This window comes from Canis aureus, chromosome 9, assembly GCF_053574225.1.
Source record: "Canis aureus isolate CA01 chromosome 9, VMU_Caureus_v.1.0, whole genome shotgun sequence".
NCBI classification, from domain to species: Eukaryota; Metazoa; Chordata; class Mammalia; order Carnivora; family Canidae; genus Canis; species Canis aureus.
The window spans coordinates 46,500,256-46,521,416 of record NC_135619.1 but is presented as its reverse complement, the minus strand read 5'-3'; the positions used below and the strand labels follow the sequence as shown (position 1 = coordinate 46,521,416).

The 21,161-nt window shown below is 51.3% G+C and overlaps 1 protein-coding gene across 2 annotated transcripts in view; it reads right to left on the bottom strand.

Annotated features, from left to right (window-relative positions):
• The window catches only part of GALNT16 (polypeptide N-acetylgalactosaminyltransferase 16), a 93,904-nt gene that overhangs the window by 18,889 nt on the left and 53,854 nt on the right, over positions 1 to 21,161 (bottom strand). For both annotated transcript variants that reach the window (XM_077909767.1, XM_077909766.1), the window contains 8 exons: positions 13,012 to 13,169; positions 9,507 to 9,605; positions 8,331 to 8,398; positions 7,518 to 7,583; positions 5,321 to 5,442; positions 2,998 to 3,085; positions 1,312 to 1,396; positions 928 to 1,031 (listed from right to left, as the gene is read on the bottom strand). In XM_077909767.1, coding sequence (XP_077765893.1) covers positions 928 to 1,031; positions 1,312 to 1,396; positions 2,998 to 3,085; positions 5,321 to 5,442; positions 7,518 to 7,583; positions 8,331 to 8,398; positions 9,507 to 9,605; positions 13,012 to 13,169 — 790 coding nt within the window. The remainder of the gene's footprint in view (positions 1 to 927; positions 1,032 to 1,311; positions 1,397 to 2,997; positions 3,086 to 5,320; positions 5,443 to 7,517; positions 7,584 to 8,330; positions 8,399 to 9,506; positions 9,606 to 13,011; positions 13,170 to 21,161) is intronic.

The window sequence follows — 21,161 nt, the reverse complement described above, 5'->3', positions numbered from 1 at the left end:
AGGGTCAGTCAGAGTCGGAGGAGGGGAATATGAGGGTGGGTGTTTATCCTCCAACACCCACCGCCTGGGCTCTGTGGGCTGCCTACAGGTGCCCCAAGACCGCAGCTCCTGTCAGAGGGCACTCCCTCCCTATCCTTCAGAACTAGGAGTGGCTGCACCTCGCAGCAGTCACCAGCCCAGCCTAGGACTAAGCTGTCCCTGTGGCTCCCTGTAGCTTGCCTACACTGTGGGAATAGGGTCTTCAGTAGACCCCCTTATGTTATCCATGTCCCATGTTCCTTCTGTATCGGGCCTTTAACTAACTGAACCTCGCTGGCCACCCTGGGGGCTCACTGGGCTCTTGCCTTTCCTGCTGGAGCCAGAGGGCTCCTCTAGCGCCATAGGTAATGACAACGGCCACCAGCAGTGCGCCACGCATTTTAACTCCTCTCTTATTTGGTACTTATGCCAGCCTCTTGAGGACATGAGGCTGAGGGAGGCTTTAACTTGTCCAGGGCCTAACAGCTAGTGGGCGGTAGGGCCAGGATTTGCACCGAGGCCCGTCTGCCCCCATTGCTGACATTTAGCCAAACTTTGCTGCACCCCCCACCCCACCCCTGGCTTTTTCTGGAAGAGAAGCAGCCGTGTGTTTAAGCTGCAGCCCTGGTTACAGTTTATTTTTCCACATACATGTCTAGCCATGTGACCACACACTCCCCCTGGCCACCTAAATCTCTGTTTACTAGCTGTGTGGCTCTGGACTAATTACTTAACCTCTCTGTACCTCAGTTTCTTTATCAGTAAAATGGAGATATAATAGTATTTACCTCAGGAGTTGTGAGGATTAAACGAATTAATTACACATATAGAATAGGGTCTTATGTACAGAAGGTGCTCGAGCAGGGTTACCCATTATTGTTGTAATTGCTATTGCTATTTCCAACTTACCAAAATTCTCACCCCCCCAGATGTCCATCTGGGCATCATACTTTCCCAAGTGGTTAAACCAGGACTTGTCAATCACGAAGATTCCTCCAGCTATGACAGGGGTCCTGGGAGCAAGGAGAGGAATGAAGCCATGTGTAAGCTGGTTAAGCTGGGAGCCCTTCCAGATGGGCCACTTGCCCCCAGAATCCCTGGCTTGCAGAGTTGCAGGGGCAGGATGTTTGGCAGCTCCCTGGCCTCTGTCTTCCCTGTCCCTGGGGCCCAGAACCAAGTCAGCACTTAGTGCAATCTCAGGAGCACCAGCAACTGAGATGGCCCCCCAGTGGCCTCCCAGGACCCCAACCCAGGGAAGGAAGGGGTGTCTGCAGAGCCTGCAGCAGCACTGACCTTATGGGCTTGGTGGGATCGGTCCGGGCAATCTTCTGTTCCAGAGGAATCTGCTCCCACTTGAAATGTAGGCTCCAGTCAAATCCTAAGGGATAGAGTGGGGTGAGGACAGAGCTTGGGGGCAGAGCTACTGCCCTCGGTCTCTCTTGATCAGAGCCCAGCTCACAGAGGGCATGGGCAATTCATGCGGTCATTCCTTCACTCAGAATGAGACAGGTCCCTGCCCTCACAGTTTCAATCTACTGGGTAGGACAGAGACTACAAAGGTAAATCAGTAAGAGGATAATCTGCCAGTCAAAGGTGAAAAGTGCTAAAAGAAAAATAAAGAAGAGAGGTGCCCATTCTATAAGAGTAGTCAGGAAAGTCTCTGTAATGGGATCACATTTGACCTGAATGATGCACTGATCTATGGAGTGGGGAAAGGGAAGTCCAGGTGGGGGGAGGGGGGAGACAGCAAGTGCAAAGGCCCTGAGGTGATTCCCCACAGGAGAAATGCCTGGCTCCCTTCAGAATCCCATTCAACTCTAAGACCTAAGTAATAGCTGTTTCAATTTTTTGGAAGGCTGAGCCCCAAATAGGAAAACCACTCTGCCCACTAGCTCCTAGCAACAGATTCTCTAGTGCAGCCTGTCCAATAGAGCTTTCTGCAATGATGGAAATGTTCTCTATCTGCACTGTTCAATATGGTAGGCACTAGCTACGTGGGGTTATTGAGCACTTGAAATGTGGCTAGTGCAACTTAAGGAACTGAATTTGAATTTTATTTAGTTGTAATTAATTTAAATTTAAATAGCCAGGGGCGCCTGGGTGGCTCAGTAGTTGAGCAACTACCTTCGGCTCAGGGCGGGATTCCAGGGTCCTGGGATCAAGTCCTGTACAGGCTCCCCATAGGGAGCCTGCTTCTCCCTCTGCCTGTGTCTCTGCCTCTCTCTCTGTGTCTCTCATGAATAAATAAATAAAATCTTTAAAAAATTTAAATAGCCAAATATGGCTATTATATTGGACAACACAGCTGTAAAGTCTGGACCAGAGCTGTCCAAAAGAAGTCTGATGCAAGCCAGAAATGCAAGCCATATGTGTAATTTAAATTTTTCTAGTAGCCATATCAGAAAGTAAGAGCATACAACATTAATTTGAACACTATATTTTAACGCAATATAACCAAAATGTTATCATTTCAACATGTAATCAATATAAAAAACAATGAGGTATTTTACAGTCTTTCATACTAAGACTTTGAAACCTGGTGTGTAGTTGACCCTTCCAGCACATCTCAATTCAGACTGGTCACATGTTAAGAGTCCAATAGCCATATGTGGCTACCAGCCTGGGGCCAGAACCACCTCCAGGCATACACACCAGGGGTTCATTCAAGACACTGTCGTATCATGTCCTCCTGCCAGGACTTGTGGGCATGCTCCCTGGGCTGACAGCATTTGGGAGGGATGTGTCAGGGTTTGTGCGGAGAGGAAGACAAAAGACTAGCTTGGCTCTGTCCCTGATTGTGCCAGAGGGCTTTGTCCTGAACCCGACGGCTTGACGCTATCCCTTTTCATTTTCTGGAGGTAAGGGGGTGGTGTTAGACACTCTGGCATAGCGGGGAAGAAGAGCACCCCATCAAGGCTTTAGACTGCCCACCCCGGCCCCTTTCAAGTCTACAGCCCCTCCCCCAGGAGATGGACGCACCTCCACGAAGGTCAGCAGAGGCAGCGAGGTAGGCAAAATTATCCAGACTGATGACATCAATGATGGGGCTCACCACACGGGTGTGGTCCTAGGCGAGGAACGAGAGATGGTGTGAGGCCAGGGACTCTGTGAAGAAAGGCCTAGCTGCCTGCTCTGGGAAGACGTTCTCTCCGAGGCCTGGGGCACCTGGCCCTTCTTGTAGGACACCATGGGTTCGGGCAAGCTGTCCTGCAGCATCACATCCAGGCTCCTGGAAGGTTCTACCTGGGTCCCACGGGCGCAGTGCTCTCCCAGCCTCTTCCTCTCACATCATGCTGAGCCCTGCTGGGATCTCACCTCCTCAGTGAAACCCTGCCTGATTGAGGCAGGCTGAGGATTTCTTCCTCTTAAGCTGCCCTCCCAAGTACAGGCCAGACAATTCCTGGGGCACCGAATCATATGCTGCCTGAAGTGACTCTTCTGTTGCTGGCTTGAATTGTTGTTTTATTAATTGCCAACCACCTTTGTACATGTCTGAGTCGAGTCTTCCTGGAAGCTTGAGGGCCGGGACTCCTTTCCCTATACAACCTGGGTGTCACTCTCTCATGCCGCATCTGCTTCTAGGTCAGATTCACTACTCCCTTCATCCTCCTAGTCACAAATCCACCTCCAAAACATTGGTGGGTAATGTCCATTTTACTGAAGATTTAGGTTTACTAGTTTTTTTCTTTTTTGGAGGGGTGGGTAGTGATGTTGTTGGTAGCTTATGTTGTATAAAAAACTATCAAAACTCTCAACCGCCGTCAGCCCTCGCTCTTCGCTCTCCCTCTATGGAGGGACCCAGGACAGAGCCTCTTCTCTCCCCGCATTCTGTGCTGACCCTCAGAATCCTCTTGCCTGCCAGTTGGAGCCTCACTATGTCCTCAGTTCACAACTCGTCTCAGGACCGCGAAAGCCAGGAGGAGGCGGAGCAGGGGAGACCACCCATGGTTTCTCACAGAGCTCTGTGGGGGTCTCGCCTTCACCTTTTTATAGACTTTTTTATTCTGAGATATAATTCATTTTTATAGCAATTTCATAAGCCATAATTGACATATGATAAAATTCACCACTATGAATGATAAAGTATACAAATTTGATGGCTTACAGTATATTCACAAGATTATGCACCCATCACCCCTATCTAATTCCGGAATACTTTCTTCACCCCAACAAGAAATCCAGCCCCTGACAACCACTAATCTCTTTTCTATTTCTATGGCTTTGTTTTATTCTGGACATCTTGTATCAATGGAATCATATAATACGTGGCCTTTTTTGATCGGATTCTTTCACTTACGGAAATGTTTCCATCCACATTAAATCAGTACTTTATTCCTTTTTATGGCTGAATAATAGTCTATGGTATGGCTATATCAACAGACCTTTGGGCTGTTTCCACATTTTGGCTATTCTGAATAATATTGCCCTGAACACTGCTGTACAAGTTTTTGTGTGGAGTATGTTTCCATGTCTCTTGGGTATGTACCCAGTCGTGGAAGGGTCATGTGGTAACTCCATGTTTAAACTTTTGAGGAACCACCAGACTGTTTTCCAAAGTGGCTGCACCATTTTACATTCTCACCAGCGATGAGTGAAAAGGCTCCTACTTCTCCATATCCTCGCCCGCACTGGATATTGTCCATCCTTTGGTTACAGCCATCCTGTAGGTATCGAATGGTATCTGACTGGGATTTTGACTTGCATTTCCCTGAAGTCTGAATAATGTTGAGCACCTTTTCATGTGCTTGTTGGCCATTTGTGTATCTGCCTTGAAGAAATGTCCATTCAAATCCTTTGCCCATTTTTAAGTTGGGTTATTTGTCTTTTTACGGTTGATCTGTAATCACCTCATCCTTCCCTCCACCTGTCCTACCCTTCCCCTTTTTAGCAAACACTAGCATGTGGTGGGGACCCCCTGTCCTCATATCTCCTTGAGAACACCATTCCCCATCCCCTCCCTCCTTCTCAGGCTTCCCAGCCTTGACCCAAAGCTGCCTCTACCCCAGAACAGAACCCGCCTCCCCTAGGAGGAAAACACCACCACTCTTCATGGGAGGAGCTTTTAGCTCACCCAAGCTCTCATCCACATGAATTCTCATAGTAACCCCAAGAGACAAATATTACAATTGCCCCCATTTTCAGAGGAGAAAGCTCACGAACGTGAAGTCACTCTGGGGGAAGCAGACCACTTAGCCCCCTACTCTGCCTATCCAACTTCAAAGACCATTCACACACCCTTACGGCAAGTACATGGTGGGCCCGTCCCAAGGGACAGAGCTCCCCCAGGGACACAGGGACTCACCTCCTTCACCCGCTGCAGCATGGGCTGCAGCCACTCAGTGTTCACTTCGCAGTGGCTGTCCAGAAAGGTGAGGACGGCAGCTGTGGCCACATCTGCCCCACGAACTCGGGACCGGATCAGCCCTGCCATGGGAGTGGACAGGGGTTGGTGCTGAGATGGGGTCAATTTGCCTCCCCCTCATCCCTCAAAGTCTCAGGACTCTGCACCCGTCAGGGGCCAAGGCTTTCTCTGAGTTACCATGATTGAGCTTTACTTTGTATTTGATTATTTTCTCCCTCCCTCTCTTTTGTCTCATCCACTCATCAACTATCACTGCTCCAAGGTCATTCTCTGAATGCCCTCTGCATGCCGGTTACTGTTCTGGGCTCTGGGAACACACTGATGAACAGTCAGGGTTGAGTGGACAGTGCAATAAAGTGTGCTTTGCTACCAAAAGAAAACCAGAAACCACAACTCTTACCCTTCTACCCCCATCCCCCTGCCCACCGCAGGGACTTCCAGGCCATCCCCTTCAGCTACATCATCATGTGCGACCTGGTGAGAATCTTCTAGACTAAGTCAGGCTGGAGTTAGTATGCCAGCACCTTCACTTACCTTAAGCATGTTATTTAACCTCTCTGAGCCTGGATTTTCTTATCTAAACAACTCCAAGAGAAAATAATCCCCACCTGTGCGGGAGAGTGCCTGTGTCTAGGAGCCCTACACATGCTAGATTCTGGTCTGCTTCCACCCTCATCCCAAACAGTCTTGCTGATGGCTCACTTTTGGCAGCCAGTCAAAGAACGGCCTCACTTTTGGCATCTCCCCAGTCAGGGCTAGGCACTTGCCTGGTGAGGAGAGAGGAGGCCCATCTGGTGCTGCTAACAGAGCAGTCACTGGTGCCCTAAGAGCTCAGAATACAGTTGCTTCTTGGAGAGATTTTCCTGGCCATACCTCTGCCCTGTACTCTGCCTCTATCCATCGGAGTATCCATCCATCCATCTGTCCCATCCTTGCACTCCACTGGTGGCTAGAAAGCACTTAATAAAAGTTTATACCTGTGTTGGGCAAGCCCCAGGAAACACTATATTCCTAGGCCTAAAGGCAATTACAACCCAGTGCCTAGGAGAAATTTCTCTCTGGCCTCTTCCATGCCAGTTAGAAGGTCTCCTTGGCCTGACTGGTCTTTCTTAATTATGCCTCTCACATCTCTCTCTCTCTCTCTCTCTCTCTCTTTCTCTCAAACCTTCAGTGGCTCCCTACTAGTTGCCTTATCAGGTCTAAATTGCCTTTCTCTGGCTTCCAAGGTGCTCCGCTCTCTGCCCTCACTGTGCCATTTCCCCTGCTGACCAGATCCAGATTTTCCCAGGCAGGGAGGAGGAGAGGGAGGTTAAGGGTGGCCTCCCTCCTCCATGTTGGAATTCTGGCTCCTCTATTCACCACCCTGGGCAAATTATTGAGCCTCCTTAAGCCCCACTTTCCTTATGTTCAAAACAGGGACAATGAGCTGTTATGAGGAATGAATGTGAGGACACAGGCAAAGGGAATGGCTCCTGTGGGTTAGCACTCAGGAAGAGGGCTTGTTAGTATTACAGGTGTACCCAGGCCTGAACAGTGCTTGTGGCTGCAGAGTCCTAAAACCTGGACTGCCCTGCCTTATTTCTTTCACCTGTTTCACAGTGCCCCATCATGCCCCCTTCTGGGGTCTCCATTCGACCCCCATATCATCACGACCAGCATGTCCCTGTGGTGGATCCTGACTCCTTAGCTCTCCGAGGGCAGGGACCATGTTTTATACTTCTTTTGTGCCTCCTAGAGTGCCATGTACAATCCTATGCCATGGCTGATGCTCCAAAACACCTCTCAATTGGAATTGAGGTTGCATCTGCTTGATAATGCCCTCTGGTTTTCTCAAAGCATTTCCACAGAGCTTATCTCATTTAACCCTTACAACAGCCATGCAAGGCAGAAAGGGTACTATTATTAACTCAAGAGACAACCCAGGCAGCCAGATGTAGAGCAACTTGCCTACCATCATGCCATGACAGGGGCTGACCTGGGATAGCAGAAGGGTCTTTCCACAGACCTTGGTCCTGGCCCCCAGGAACGCAGCAGGAGCATGCTGGCTTCGTGTGACACGGTGTCAAAAGGGAGAAAGGAGGTGCAGTGGTCTAGACCAAAATGGGTCTGTGGTGGCACCCAGGGTCTAAGAACATACCTTCCCGCCGATCATTGCGCAGGCACTTGACCTTGGGGATCCTGGTCAAAAGCAGACAGTCTTCAGCTGAAGATGAAGAGAAGGAAGCAAGCTCATTCAGATATGGGCATCAGACCAAAAGGGGTTTGGTCACCCTTGGAACTGCCCAGAAGGTGTCTCATAGTAGGTCCAGGGAAAGAGCTGGGGCTGGGGAGGTGCACAGGGGCATGGTCATCTCAATGGCCAAAGGATTGCCCTGTGCGCCACTCCCAGGCGACTGGGGACCGCCTGTACTTAGGGCATTGCCCCCCAGGGGGCGCCAGAGAGCACCAGCAGGTCCGCACAGAGCCAGGTCAACACCAGCGCAGCCACACTTAAGGGACAAGCCTCAGTATACGGCCTTTTTAAAAAAATGTCATCTCACTCGGGACGCCTGAGTGGCTTAGCAATTGAGCTTTGGCTTTTGCCCTTTGGCTCAGGGCGTGATCCTCGAGTCCTGGGACTGAGTCCCACATCGGGCTTCCTGCATGGAGCCTGCTTCTCCCTCTGCCTCTGTCTCTGTCTCTCTCTCTCTATGTATCTCATGACTTAAATAAATAAAATATTTATTTTAAAAAAAGGTCATCTCACTGGTGTCCCATGAAAACAACAGCTCTCTTTCCCCTTTCTTGGCACCTGAGAGCACAGTCAGGGAGGGCACCTACAAAGGAATAAAGATCCCAGTGGGGGTGGAAGGGGGAGGGGCAGAGGTTGCCCATGATATCCAGGGCGGCCTCCACATTCTGGGAAAATGAGGGTTCGGAAGGGTGCAAATAATAGGAGGTGGAAACTTACGGTCTGAACTGAAGTCATCCACTAAAATGATCTCCTGGATCAGGCTGGCTGGAGTTCGGTTCAGGACACTGGAGTGATGGGGACAGAGGAGCCTGGATTTAGGGGTCACCTTCCATTTACCTCTCCCTGCCACAGGGATCCCCCGCGCCCAGCTCAGGGGCCAGCAACTCTCCAAGAGCAGCTTCTCGAAAAACTCCCCGGCCCTGATCAATGGCTGAGGAGCGGTGTGGTCCTCAGGCTCTTCCGAGGACCTGGCTGACCCCACTGTCTGGACTTGCAGGCACCTGCAGGGACCCGTGCCAGATTGTGGGATTGCCTCAGTTTGGTTGTGGGAACTGCCTCAGTTTAGAGGTCAAGACAGGACGACTTGTAGCTGCTCCTATGGCTTAGGCTTAACAAACCCCGCCCTGGCATAGGGGTGGGGAGGGCAGCACCCAGCTGGCCCTGGAACTGCCTGCCAGAAAAGGAATCTCCTTAACTTTCCTTCCCACCATCCTTCCTCTTCCTCTACTCCTTGGGAAGAAAGGAGATCCAAGCCTCTTTAATCCCTGGAATACTCCAAATCCTATTCTCATTAACGAAATGGGGTGAGGGGTGCCCGGGTGGCTCAGTGGTTGAGCATCTGCCTTTGGTTCAGATCATGATCCCAGGATCCTGGAATCAAGTCCTGCATCGGGCTCCCTACAAGGAGCCTGCTTCTCCCTCTGCCTATGTCTCTGCCTCTCTCTGTGTGTCTCTCATGAATAAGTAAATAAAATCTTAAAAAACAAAAAAGAAAGAAAAAAGAAATGGTGTGAGTAGGAGTTAAACTTGACCACAGGGCCAAGTTGAGGAGGACAGAGGGACACCTCCCTCTGAATCGCTGACCGGCACCTACTGGTGGACATCCCATCAACCTGAGGCTTCATGTCCCTCTCTCATGGCTTCATGGCTCCCGACCCTTGAATATCTGCCCTTGTCCCTGGGGGACCTGACCTTGTGTTTGTGTGTCCCAATGACAACTGGATTTCCTGCTGATTGATCAGCTCCAGCTTCTCGGAAGGACAAGGACTCCCCTCCCACTGGGTGAGATCTTCATGCTGTCTGGCCCAGCACCCTGTCTCAATGGGCCCCCCCCAGCCAGGCAGATCTTCCCGAGAACTCCTCGGGGAGCAGCACTGGTGAGATGGGACTTACCTCTTCACCGTGCGCAGGAGGGTTGAGCGGGCCTCGTTGTGGAAGGTGATGATGACGCTGGTGGCTGGCAGGTCAGCAGAGTAGGACACAGATGGGCAACTGAGAATGGAGCACAGAGGTCAGAGGGCACGGTGAGAGTATCCACAGAGCAGGCTCGAGGCCTTTCTCTGTCCAGCTTGCTGCCCCAGGTAGGACAGGGAAGGCAAGCCTGCAGCCAGGGGTGCGCCCTGCCCCTCTCCGCCCACCTCACTCAGCCCACCCGGCCTCGAGTCCTTGGAGAGAAGCCACAGGTTGGGGCACCTTCCCAGGCTCGGTCATCTTTACCAAAGACCTAGAGGCCTCGGAGCCCCCATCACTGAAGTGTTTAGGGGGGCTCTGACCACCATGTGGGGGCAGGCATCCCTCCAGGCTGGGGAACCCAGCCTTGGGCCAGAAGACAGAACTCCGGGCCTGCTGGAGAGAGACAAAATGGGGGACGGGGGGAACAGCCCCTGTTCCATGTCTGGCAGCCTGTAGCTTCTTTCTCTTCTCCTGGCTCACCGCACTTGTAGGATCTGGCGAGGAATCATCCCTCTCTTATCCTGCTGTGACTCCCTCCCTCTCACTGCCCAGCGTCAACAGTAGGCTGGTGACCCAGGCAGGGGAGCAGCCTCACTCCTGGAGCACACAGAAGCCCCGAGAAGCCCCCAGCCCCCCAGAAGCCCGAGAAGTCCGCAGAGTAGTTCCTGCCACCCTGCTCCCTCCCGCAGCAGCTCTGAGCTCCTCTTCATCTCACACCACATTTTAAGCCATTGGCTTCCCCCTCCTCAGGAAAAGGAATTAAAACAATCCATTCCTGCCAGCCTTCAGCCCTGTCTCTTCATGCTCCTGGGGCCGGCGGGAAGGCAGCTGGTTTTCACGGCAATCTTCTTTATTACAATTGCTCTCTGACTATTCCAGCAGTAATGGTTTTTTCATTCCAGCATTCACTCCACTGACAGCAGCTTACAGCTGAATTCCCAGGCCCATTTCCTGCCCCGCAGAGCAGACTGGGTCAGAAAGGCAGGAGTTGCACCAGCCTGGGACCCCCATGGGAGGAATCCTGGGAGGCTTTAAAATAATTCTCCATGTATAGGGAAATGCACCTCTGCCCCCTGAGAAGCCAGGCTTCCTGAATGCATCCTCCCAGAGGCATGTAGTTTTGGGGGGTGGGAGTGGGCTTGGCCTACTGAGATGGGGAGTGCTGGGAGAAACAGCCACTTCCTGGGTTCCCAGCTCCCAGCATTGATCTCTAGGGACCAGGTCCTGACTGTGAACCCCAACCATCTGGTGCCCGGATAGGAGAGAATCTGGATAGTGATGTCCATCTTCCACCCGAAAGTGGCCAACCTACCTATACCCCATCTGGAGGGTGGACCTGACCTCCTTCCAGTCCGCCCCCCTCCAACGCTCTCCACTCTGCATTTCTCTGGGATTTACAACTATGATGATGGGGATTTATTCCAGGAGTCAAGAGCCTCTGAAGAGGTCTATCCTATGTTTGTGTTTCAAGTCTGGGGCTAGTGGGGTTTTATTTGTGATGCTGGTAGGTCTGTCTTGCCTGGTCTCTCAGTTCCTCTTGAGGGAACAGATTGAGATTGAGAGCTGGACTAGGAACTGGCCTGACAGTTTGGAGTCCAGCAGAAGCTGCAGTCTGGAGGGCCAAGGGGAAGAGCATGGCTCACCCCACCACGTGAAAGCCAGCACCTTGGTTGCTCCACCTCCACACACATGCGCTGGCATGCACACACATCCGGATCCACCTCGGGCTTCCAGAAGGGCTGACGGCAATACTGGGGCAGAAAGGGAGGCCAGCCTCACCACCCTTGCCCTGGATTTGAATTGGATTGAACACATTTTAAAACATGCGTTGCCCCAAGAGGAACTCCTCCTTTAATTTCTTCAGTGAACACCTGAGAAGGTATGAGGGGAACTCAGTGGGAGGGAGGGCAAAGGTGATTCAGGCTAACCCTGGATCAGTTCAGAGATGTGGGTCCATAGAAGCAGGCCTTGGGGTCTAGGCTGGCCACGGTCAGGGTTGCCAGGAAAGGTCTCCAAGTAGAGCTGTGTGGACATAGCCTTGTAGGCCCCAGAGCACAGGTGAACTCTGCACCAGGACTGACTGAGAAAGAACTGAGATCTGAGCTGGCCATTGGACCCAGGTGGAGGCCTTTCCAAGTAGCAGGATTATTGTCCTATTTGGTAGCATGAGTTTCTGGAGGCTGGCAGTGCTGAGGTTCCGATACAGTGGGGACAGTCTGGGGCACCCCCAACTCCATGTTCATCTCACCTTGACAGGCTGCCAAGCCCACTGGATTTCAGGCACACCTCCATGAGCAACATGAAAGGTGCTAGAAGCATGTCCCCTCCTGCACCCTTATCTCACATATACCTTCTGTGCTGTGGAGTAGCTGCTTCAGAAGGAAAAGCAATCTTGACCTGCATCATCCCCACCTACACTTAGACCAGGACCAGGCAGGTGATAGGTACATAAGCGGGTCCAAGAGCCCATGTTGGTCACTCAAAACTGCAGACATATGGGTGAGTCTGCTCCAATAGGCCCTCACTGCCCCATCTGCACAGAGCACAAAGGAAGCCCCCAAACCAGCCTGGGCTGGCAAGGAGCTTTCTCTGGAGGACAGGACACTGAGGGGAGTCATGCAGGTGCAAGTGAGGGGGCGGGGTGTAGGCAGAGGAAACATGTGTGCATAGACATGAGAAGACAGTGGGGTATAGGACTAAGGGAGCATTGAGTGCTGGCTGAAAAGGAGCAGAGGCTCAGGGCCAGGAGGGGTGGCTTGCACTTCAAGGTAAAGACCTCAGATTGTTCCCATAGGTGAGGGCCAGAAGAGGGGACTGGAAATGGCGACTATAACCTAGACGTGACACATCGAGGGCCTGAACCAAGGATGGGGCATTGATGGCTTGCCCAAGGTTGGTCACTCACATGGAGGAGAGTCAGAGCAGGGATCATCATGGAAGGTTTCCTTGGTCCTGGTCTGGGGCCTCTCCCACCTCCCACACTGAGAGGCCCAAGAGGGAGGCTGGGAAGCATTTCTGGGAACTGCTGAGGAAGTGGGGCAGGGGGGCCGGAAGGAGAAAAGAGAAGGGCTTCTGATGGGGCAGTGCACAGCGGGCAGGGCTGGTGGCCCCCTTCACCTCAGGCAGCACCAGCAGGCTCACCCGCCCCCTCCGACCTCCCTGCGGCCCCCTGGCAGCCTGCTCTCAGTGGGGCTCCAGACTGAGGTGCTGAGGGGCCTGTGGCGCCCGCTGAGCCTCCTTGGCCCCCTCCGGTCCCCAGGAATTCCGAGAAACAGTGGAGTCAGGAGAACAACTGAAGCTGAGGGTTTGATTATCTCAGTAACCAGACTGAGTCTGAGGAAATCTTTCTCATTTCTTAGGCCCACGTTGACTGCAAGGAAGTAAGCCAACGGGGGTCGGCCCTTCCCTCCACTTTGCTTCCTCTGCAGCTCCATGGAGGCTGTACCTGTAATGGCGGGTGTCCCGGATGGCTCGGTCCGGGCTCAGCTTGTCACTCTCCAGCTGGTTGAAGGCATGCTGCCTGTAAGGGTCCTCTCCGGCCTTCAGCTGCTTGGCTGCCAGGTACGCCTTCTCATCGAAGCCTCTGGAGGGTGTTCCTGTCACCTGAGACAAAGGTCAGCATCAGAGGGGTCACAGGCAGGAGGATAAAGTAGCCACTGTGTGTTCAGGTCTTACCACACAGGCAGGAGCCAGCTGCTGTCACCTCGCTTGTACCTTATCCCAACTCTGTGAGCAAGAGATCATTATTTCCTTCATTGTACAGATAGGGAAACCGAGGCTCAAGAAGGTTAAAAACAGTAACCCCATGTATACAGGGAGCATATAGGAACCCTCTGTACTTTCTGCTCAACTTATGTACCTAAAACTACTCTAAAAACATGAAGTCTATTTTTTTAAAGATTTATTTATTTATTTATTCATGATAGACATAGAGAGAGAGAGAGAGAGGCAGAGACACAGGAGGAGGGAGAAGCAGGCTCCATGCCAGGAGCCTGATGTGGGACTCGATCCCAGGTCTCCAGGATCGCACCCTGGGCCAAAGGCAGGCGCCAAACCACTGAGCCACCCAGGATCCGAAGTCTATTTTTTTTTTAAGATTTTACTTATTTATCTGACAGAGAGTGAGATAGCACACAAGCAGGTGGAGTAGCAAAGGGAGAGGGAAAAGCAGGCTCCTCACTGAGCAGGAACCTGATGTGGGGCTCCCAGGACCCTGGGATCATGACCTGAGCCGAAGGCAAATGCTTAACCAATTGAGCCCCCCAGGCACCCCCTATTTATTTTTTTTAAAGTCCAAGGTGAGGGGCACCTGGGTGGCTCAATTGGTTAAGCATTTGCCTTCGGCTCAGGTCATGATCCCAGGGTCCTGGGAGCTCCACATCAGGCTCCCTGCTCAGTGGGGACTCTGCTTCTCCTCCCTCTGCTGCTCCCCCTGCTTGTACATGCTCTCTCTGTGTGTCAAATAAATAAATAAAATCTTTTTTTTAAAAAAAAAAGCCCAAAGTCAGAGATAATAAGTCACAGGTTCTGGATTCAAACTGGTTGTTCTGACTCTGAAGGTCATTCTCTTTACCAGTGCTCTTTGCTGGATTTGGAGAAGGTGACCCCCGAGACGAGGTGTCCTGAGGGGAACCACCAACCAAGCTGGAGGTAGCCAAGCAACCTAGAGTCTCCTAGGGATGAATTTGGGCCTGACCATGGCCTAGGCCTGCAGGAGGTGACCCAGAGCTTGGACAAGCGGCACAGAGAGCTACCTGGGAGGACAAGGAGGCCCTTCCCGGCTTGTGCCAGAGTTGCCAGACCGCAAATGCAGACAATGATGCATCTTCTCAGGGACAGGTGCTTGCTGCTGAAATAGCCTCATGTCAGAGCCGCTGGCTCCCCGGTGCTAAGTGCTGGGGAGTGATGGATGACACACCCCACTCGGTGCTCCCAAAATCCCCTCACGGAAGCCCCTGGGAAGGGACACATTTGAGATGAATGGATAGATGGATGGATCCTGACATCTCATTATTTGAACCAAACTGCTGGCCGGATGTTCCCCAGAGTGCCTTGAAACATCATCAACACTGAGCATATCCTGACTGCAACCCTTCCACCTGCCCAGCAGCCTGTGCTGGAGCTGCAGGCCTCCAGAGGCAGGGTGGGCGAGGATGGTCCATACACAGAACCTCCGCGTGAGGACTCCACCACAGGCCTAGCCCTAGAGGGATGGTCCCTGCAAGGCAGCTGGATCTGGGGGAGAGGAGACTGAGGTGTTCGGTAATGTTGGGCAACAGCCACAGTGGCCCAGGGTGTCCGTGTTCCCCTGAAAGCCTGGCCCCGGGCCTCACCATACAGGAAGGCAGAAGGCTCCAGGGATCAAGTATCTCCTTCAGGGCTGCCACTCAGTTCTGTTCCAGCCTCTAGGTGCACCCCATCCTGGGAGCCAGCCCCTGAGCACCCTGACACCAGAGCCAGTGAGGGAAGTTTCCTCGTGTTCACCGGACCCAACCCCATGAAACACACAGATGCTCAGGATGGTGACCATGGCTTCGACTGCTACATTGTGATTGGTATTCAGAGTTGGTGCCATGCCAGAGATTGGACAGATGTGGGCTGGAAATCCATTTCAGGAAACACAGAAGGAAGGAAGGAAGGAGAGAGGTAGAGGGAGAATGTTTTGACTCGAACCCTGGATTGCTAGAAGGACCCAAGCTGTCCAACTCTGAGAGTGAGCATGAGAGGACCTTTGTGTCCTTCCCACCTGGGAGAAGGATGGAGCTAACTCTACTCCCCCGCCCCGCCGTCCCCACAATTCTTCCCAGACCAGATCGGAGAAATGGAAAGCAGTCTTCAGTTGATGTCTGAGGTAAAATAAAGAAAAACTGCAGAAGCTCCCAAAGGGAGAGTATGCCACTTAATTATCCTGCAAGTCAACTGTGGGAAATAACCGTGTTTATTTATTTAGGACTTCTGGCCACTCTGTGGGCTGAAGAAACCTCTGAGTCCTCATCCCACACTCACCCCATCACACAATAAACATTGATTGAGAGTGGCCCATCTACCAGACGTTGGGGCTCTCCTCCACAAGTTCTAAGGCCTATCTGATCATTCATTCATTCGTTTAAGAATGTCTGAATTCATTCATCCTTCATTCAGCCACCCATTCATTCAGCAGAGCTCTGCTGAGCACTCCCTTGTGCCAAGGGCAAGAAGGCTTCTAGACTCTTCCCCCATCCCCAGCCTGCTGCCTTTCCCTCAAGTGAAACTTCCTCAGGGCTGTAGAGAATACCGTGGAAGAGCAGGGCTCAGGCCAAGGTTTATTAGAGTTCCTTTCAGGGCTTCAGAACTGAGCTAGACATCCTCAAAGATGCTGTTCAGAAGTGTCTGCTGCTCCCTCCTGCAGACCCACAGCCTGTGACACTCCAAGTGTCCTCCAAGGTTAAAGCCTTCACCTGTGAGCCACCTTGTGAGGAAGGGTGTCCTGTTCCCTCCCAGAGGGCTTAGCTCTGCTTCTGTGTTGACCCAGCATCTGTGGGGCCTGAGTTGAAACATCTGTTGGCTCCAAGTCAGCCAAGTGGAGGGGACACTGAGGGAGGTTAGGATGTGACTTCTGCAGGGCTTTAATTTCCTCTCTATCCAGCGCCTCCCCGGCCTCACCCCATCCCAACCCAGAGCTCTTCTACCTGGTATCTAACCAGTTCACACACCCACATCACAGCTCATACGAAGCTCACACTGCAGCCGGTTTCCTCCCAGCTCTTGAAACTCTCCTTCTCCTTTGGCCTGGTTCTTTGCTCTTGAGACTTTCAGGCCTTTGAACTTAACACCTCAAAAAGAATTCGTCACTGAAGACCAAAGTTGCTCTTCTCCCGCATTGCCTATTGCAGAGGTGTGCAGTCTTGACCTCCTGGTCCTCCAAGTAACACATGCAGGGGTCATCCATGATGTCCTCCTCAATGTGCCACAGCCTGACCAAGACCACTGCCCTGAGCATCCACAGCGGTGTCCTATGGGCTCCCCACTAATGCTAAATCAATAAATATTTCCTGCAAGTCTAGTATGTGCAGACACTATGTAAGAGGCTGGGAAGATGGAAATAACCTAAAGCAGTATGGACCCAGAAGAGAAATCTAGGAACCTAGATCACCCCTCTGCTCCGCCATCCCATGGCCATGGAAAATCATGAAGAAGTCCTCACTCTCAACCTCCGATCATGGGTAGCTGGAGAACTGGCCATGGAAGCCCATTCCACCCCAACCCTAGCTGGAACAGGAGTCCAGAGATGGTGTGTGCACCATAGACTGGTGGCCAGTGAATGCTATTCCCCTTCTCCCCTCTTCTAAAGGGGAAGTGAGTAGCTATTCTCCTGTTTTCCCACCCACACTGCTTACTAAGCACGTTGGCGACGGGTAAATGCATCCTTTGGCTCTAGGCTGCAGGACCATGAGAAGCTATATCTGGTTCAGCCTGAGAGACCTGAGATCCTGGGCTTGGAGCCAGTTGGAGCCACTATATGGGACTCGTACTGCTGCCCTTTCTGGAGGGGATGAGGGTGCTTGGAGCTGCTTGTGGATTTCACGTATCACGTGGCACTGACATCTGTGTTTTACTTCTCTTTCTTTTCCACTAGATTGCGAGCTCTCCACCTTCGGGCTCCCAGCACTCAGCACATAGTGGGTACTAAGTGGATGTTTGCTGAGTAAAGGAATGAATGAGTGAATGAACAAATGAATGAATACCTAAATATTGTCACAGCTCTCAGTTTCCCTATAATCAACAGGGGAGAAAACGATAGCGAACAAAAGGGATCCTCTGACACATCACATGACCTTCCATGGCTTCTGCTCTTCCTCGGGGCACAGGTCCCGGAGCTCACAGGGGCCCAGGACACTCTATGAGTGGGGGCCCAGTTACTTCCTGGGCTCAGGTTCTGTAGTTGCTCATCTCTGCTCTGTGCTGGCCACACTAGCCTCCTTATGTTCCTTGAGCCGGCTGGTATCCTTCCCCTCAACCCTTCTGTTCCTTCTCCTTAATAGAAGGCTCTTCCAGATGTCTGGGTAGCTGCCTCCTTCACCTCTCTGCAAGGCTCTGCTCAAACCTCACTTCTGTGAGCCTTCTCTAACCCCTACCTGTAACACTATGATCCCAGCCCCACATTCCCGAACCTCTTGCCTTGTTCTGAATAGCCTTACAGCGCCTAGGGCCATCTGATGTTCTATGTGCATTTTGCTTAGTTATTTTATCTTTCTGATGGCTTCTCCCCACAAGAATATAGGATTCACCAGGGCAGAGATCATCTGTTTTGTTTAATCCTGGATTCTAAAACCCGGAACCATGCCTGTTGGTAGGATTCAAAATCAGTGGCTAATGAATACATGAGCGATGAGCTGTCATGACCCCATTAGTCCCCTTTCCCTCCCACACACACACACTTGGCAAACACACATTACTTGGAACTGAGGTGGACCAACTTGGTGGCAGGGTAGTTTCTGCTTGCCTTGGGGACCTCCTTCCCACTCATATCTCCTGACAGGACTGTTAATCACTATCCTCCTGTCCCACCAACACCTCAATCACCACCATGGGGGCGTGGGGGCGGGCCACCGGGATAGGCTGATCTATCACCACACTCCAAGACACAGAGATTGGTGAAGCAATTATCTTTTGACTCAATCTGGGCCAATCAGAGTCCACCCTGAGACCTTTCTAGAAGATGAGCTCTTTTTGTCATCACTGCTAAGCCTGGGAGGCAAGTCCTCTTGCTTATTACATGGAGAAATTTTGTCTGGAGAATGAAGCCAAGAAAAAACAATCATAGCCGAGAGACAGAAAGAAAGAGCTATAATGATATTATTTGGGGGCCCCTGGAGCTAGTCATATCTGACACAAATTCATCTTGGGTCTTTTGGTATCCATCTATACCTATCTGCCTATCTACCTTCCTACCTACCTACCTACCTATCTACTACCTCTCTGTCTTTTTTAAAAAGAGATTTTATGAGAGACACAGAGAGGCAGAGACATAGGTAGAGGGAGAAGCAGGCTCCCCGCAGGGAGCCCGATGCGGGACTCCATCTCCAGACCCAGGATCATGCCCTGAGCAGAAGGCAGATTCTCAACCACTGAGTCACCTAGGACTACCCACCCCCCTTTTTTTGTTTAAACTAGTTTGAGTTGACTATCCTCTCTAATAGTAAAAAATTCAGAGATGTCAGTCCCTCAGTCATTCCAATGAATAGAAAACCACTCTCCTAAAGTAAGAAATAAAAACCAAAAAATGAGCCGCTGATGACAATGACACAGTTTGGTGGCAGCCATTCTAAGATACCAGGCTGGTCCCTGGCCTCTGGCCCAGTGACTTGAGCCTTCTCCGGCAGCCATGACTGTTGTCAGGCTTTGGGGTAGGGGGGTTCCATCTGGATCACAACTTAGTCCCTTGAGTTGCCCTGGCAAGGAAGGAGGGTTGGGAGATGGTGAGTGACAGCCTGCTGGGCCTCCCAGAGCCCACCATCCTCCTCCAAGAGCTCTTGGCTGATGTTTAGACCCCCTAATCTGTCCTTTTGGGAAGTGACCGACCCAGTACTTCCACGTCCAACAAGGTCAGTCACACATGAAATCGTTTAAGCTGAAATAATGACTCTGCTCTATAAAATGGGGAGAATTATTTCTCATCTTGGAGAGTTTTATTTTCAGTCTGTCACTTCAATTAAACTTTGAATCTTGCCTGGCTGGCTTCAGTTTTTTTTCCACCTAGATTTGCTTACTTCTTCTTGACTGCTAAATTTAGGAAACAAACAGCAAAGGGAAAGGTTTCAAATGAGAAAGGAAAATATTTTCCACATCATTTTTATCAAAAAGGGTTCAACCCAAATCCCTCAGCCCTGTAAACTTTCTTTTAAAACATACATGCACATCTAAACTGGAGATTTAAACAACTCAAACTCCTTTTAAATAATTGCTGCCTAATTTCCTTTTACTGCCAGTAAAACAGGTACCTGCTGGGCTGGCCTTTCACTCAAGTTCAATGAAACTACAAATAAAAAGGCCCTGGTTCTATTTTATGGATGGCTCCTGACTTTTTTCCTGAGTCTGCTCTAAACCCCAAACACCTGGTGAACAAAATGTGATTCCCAACCACTCCTCACTCCCCTGGGAACAAAATCTCATCTGATGCTGTGTCCAAAGTTGAAAGACTGCCATTCATCAGGAGGGCTGGGAAACAGAGCACATGATTCACCAGCTCTGAGCGCAAGGTGTCAGGTTCCACCTCTCCCAAATGAAAAGGTGGGTCCCATAGGGCCTCCCCACAAGCCACTGGGTTCTGGGGAAGCAGCCAACCCCGCCTGGCCTGCCAGCACTCCTATCCAACCAGACAAGATGCTGGGGGTGGCATAGGGCTGGGGACCTTGGCTTGGGTACAGGAAACCTCGCCTAGGGTATTGAGGGTCCCTCAGGGGCCTGACCCAGACATGTCCCCATTTCCCCTTTCACATGGCCTCCAAAGCAGTTACGTAAGGGTTACCAGCTTGATGGCTCTGGGATAGAACGCTGGTGTTTACTGCTCTCTGGCCTTGGGAAGTCACTTACCCTTTCTGAGTATGTTTCTTCATCTGGAAAATGGAGCTTATTGAGGGGATTAAAAGAGATGATGTAGATAATGCACTTAGCACAGTGTCTGGCACATAAATTATAATTATAATTTTTTTGCAACATAAATTATAATTATTAATCATTATTAGCTCACCTGCCTTTTGACCACTCGTTTTCAGCCTTGGCGGCATGTTAGAATCCAAAGAATCGGAAGATTTTAAAAATCCTGATGTCCAAGCCCTACCCAAGACCAACTCAGAATCTCTGGAGCTGGGAGGCTAGTATCCGGAGCTCTTAAAGCCCTCCTGGTGTCCCAATGCACTAAGAGGCTGAGCTGCTGCTTTATATAGATGCAGGATGGTGAGCAAGCACTAGTTGTGGGCTGGTAAAATCACAGGACCAAGGACTAGAAGGGACCTTGGAGGCTATCTCCCCTGACCCCCTTCCCAAGGAGCCTCACCTTGACTCTGGGTTTTGGCCTTTGTTTATACTGCTTCACCAATAGCAGAGCCAACTGGAACTCAGCTGGAGCCTTCCTTGTTACTATAGAAACTACAACCTTGCAACACAGGCCCACAGGCCCTAGAGGCTCTAGCTTGCTTACATACCAAGGAACACAGGGTAAGGGCTGCCTGGAAAGCCCACCTTGGGCTTCCAGTTAGATTTGCCACCACCACCTGATTTCTCCAGGGATGCTGATAACCGCACAGCTATATGACACCAGTGGTCTCATCAAGAAAGAGGGGAAGTGCATTCCCCAGATGGTCTCTGTTCAGGTTCAGGGAGATTCCAAGTCCAATCAAGCTTTCCACGTCCCATTTTCCACACTCTGCTGGGCCCAGAGCTCATCTAGGGATGGAACGAGTTTGAAGGTGGGCAAGGCTAGGGACGGGCAGTGGGATAGCTCAGTTTATCCAGCTTGAGAAGAGCATTCCCGGGTCTGTGAAGGGTACTGGAACCCTGCAGTACCCCACACCCCATCCCCGTCACCGCTGCTGTCGAGTATAAGGAGCAATGAGG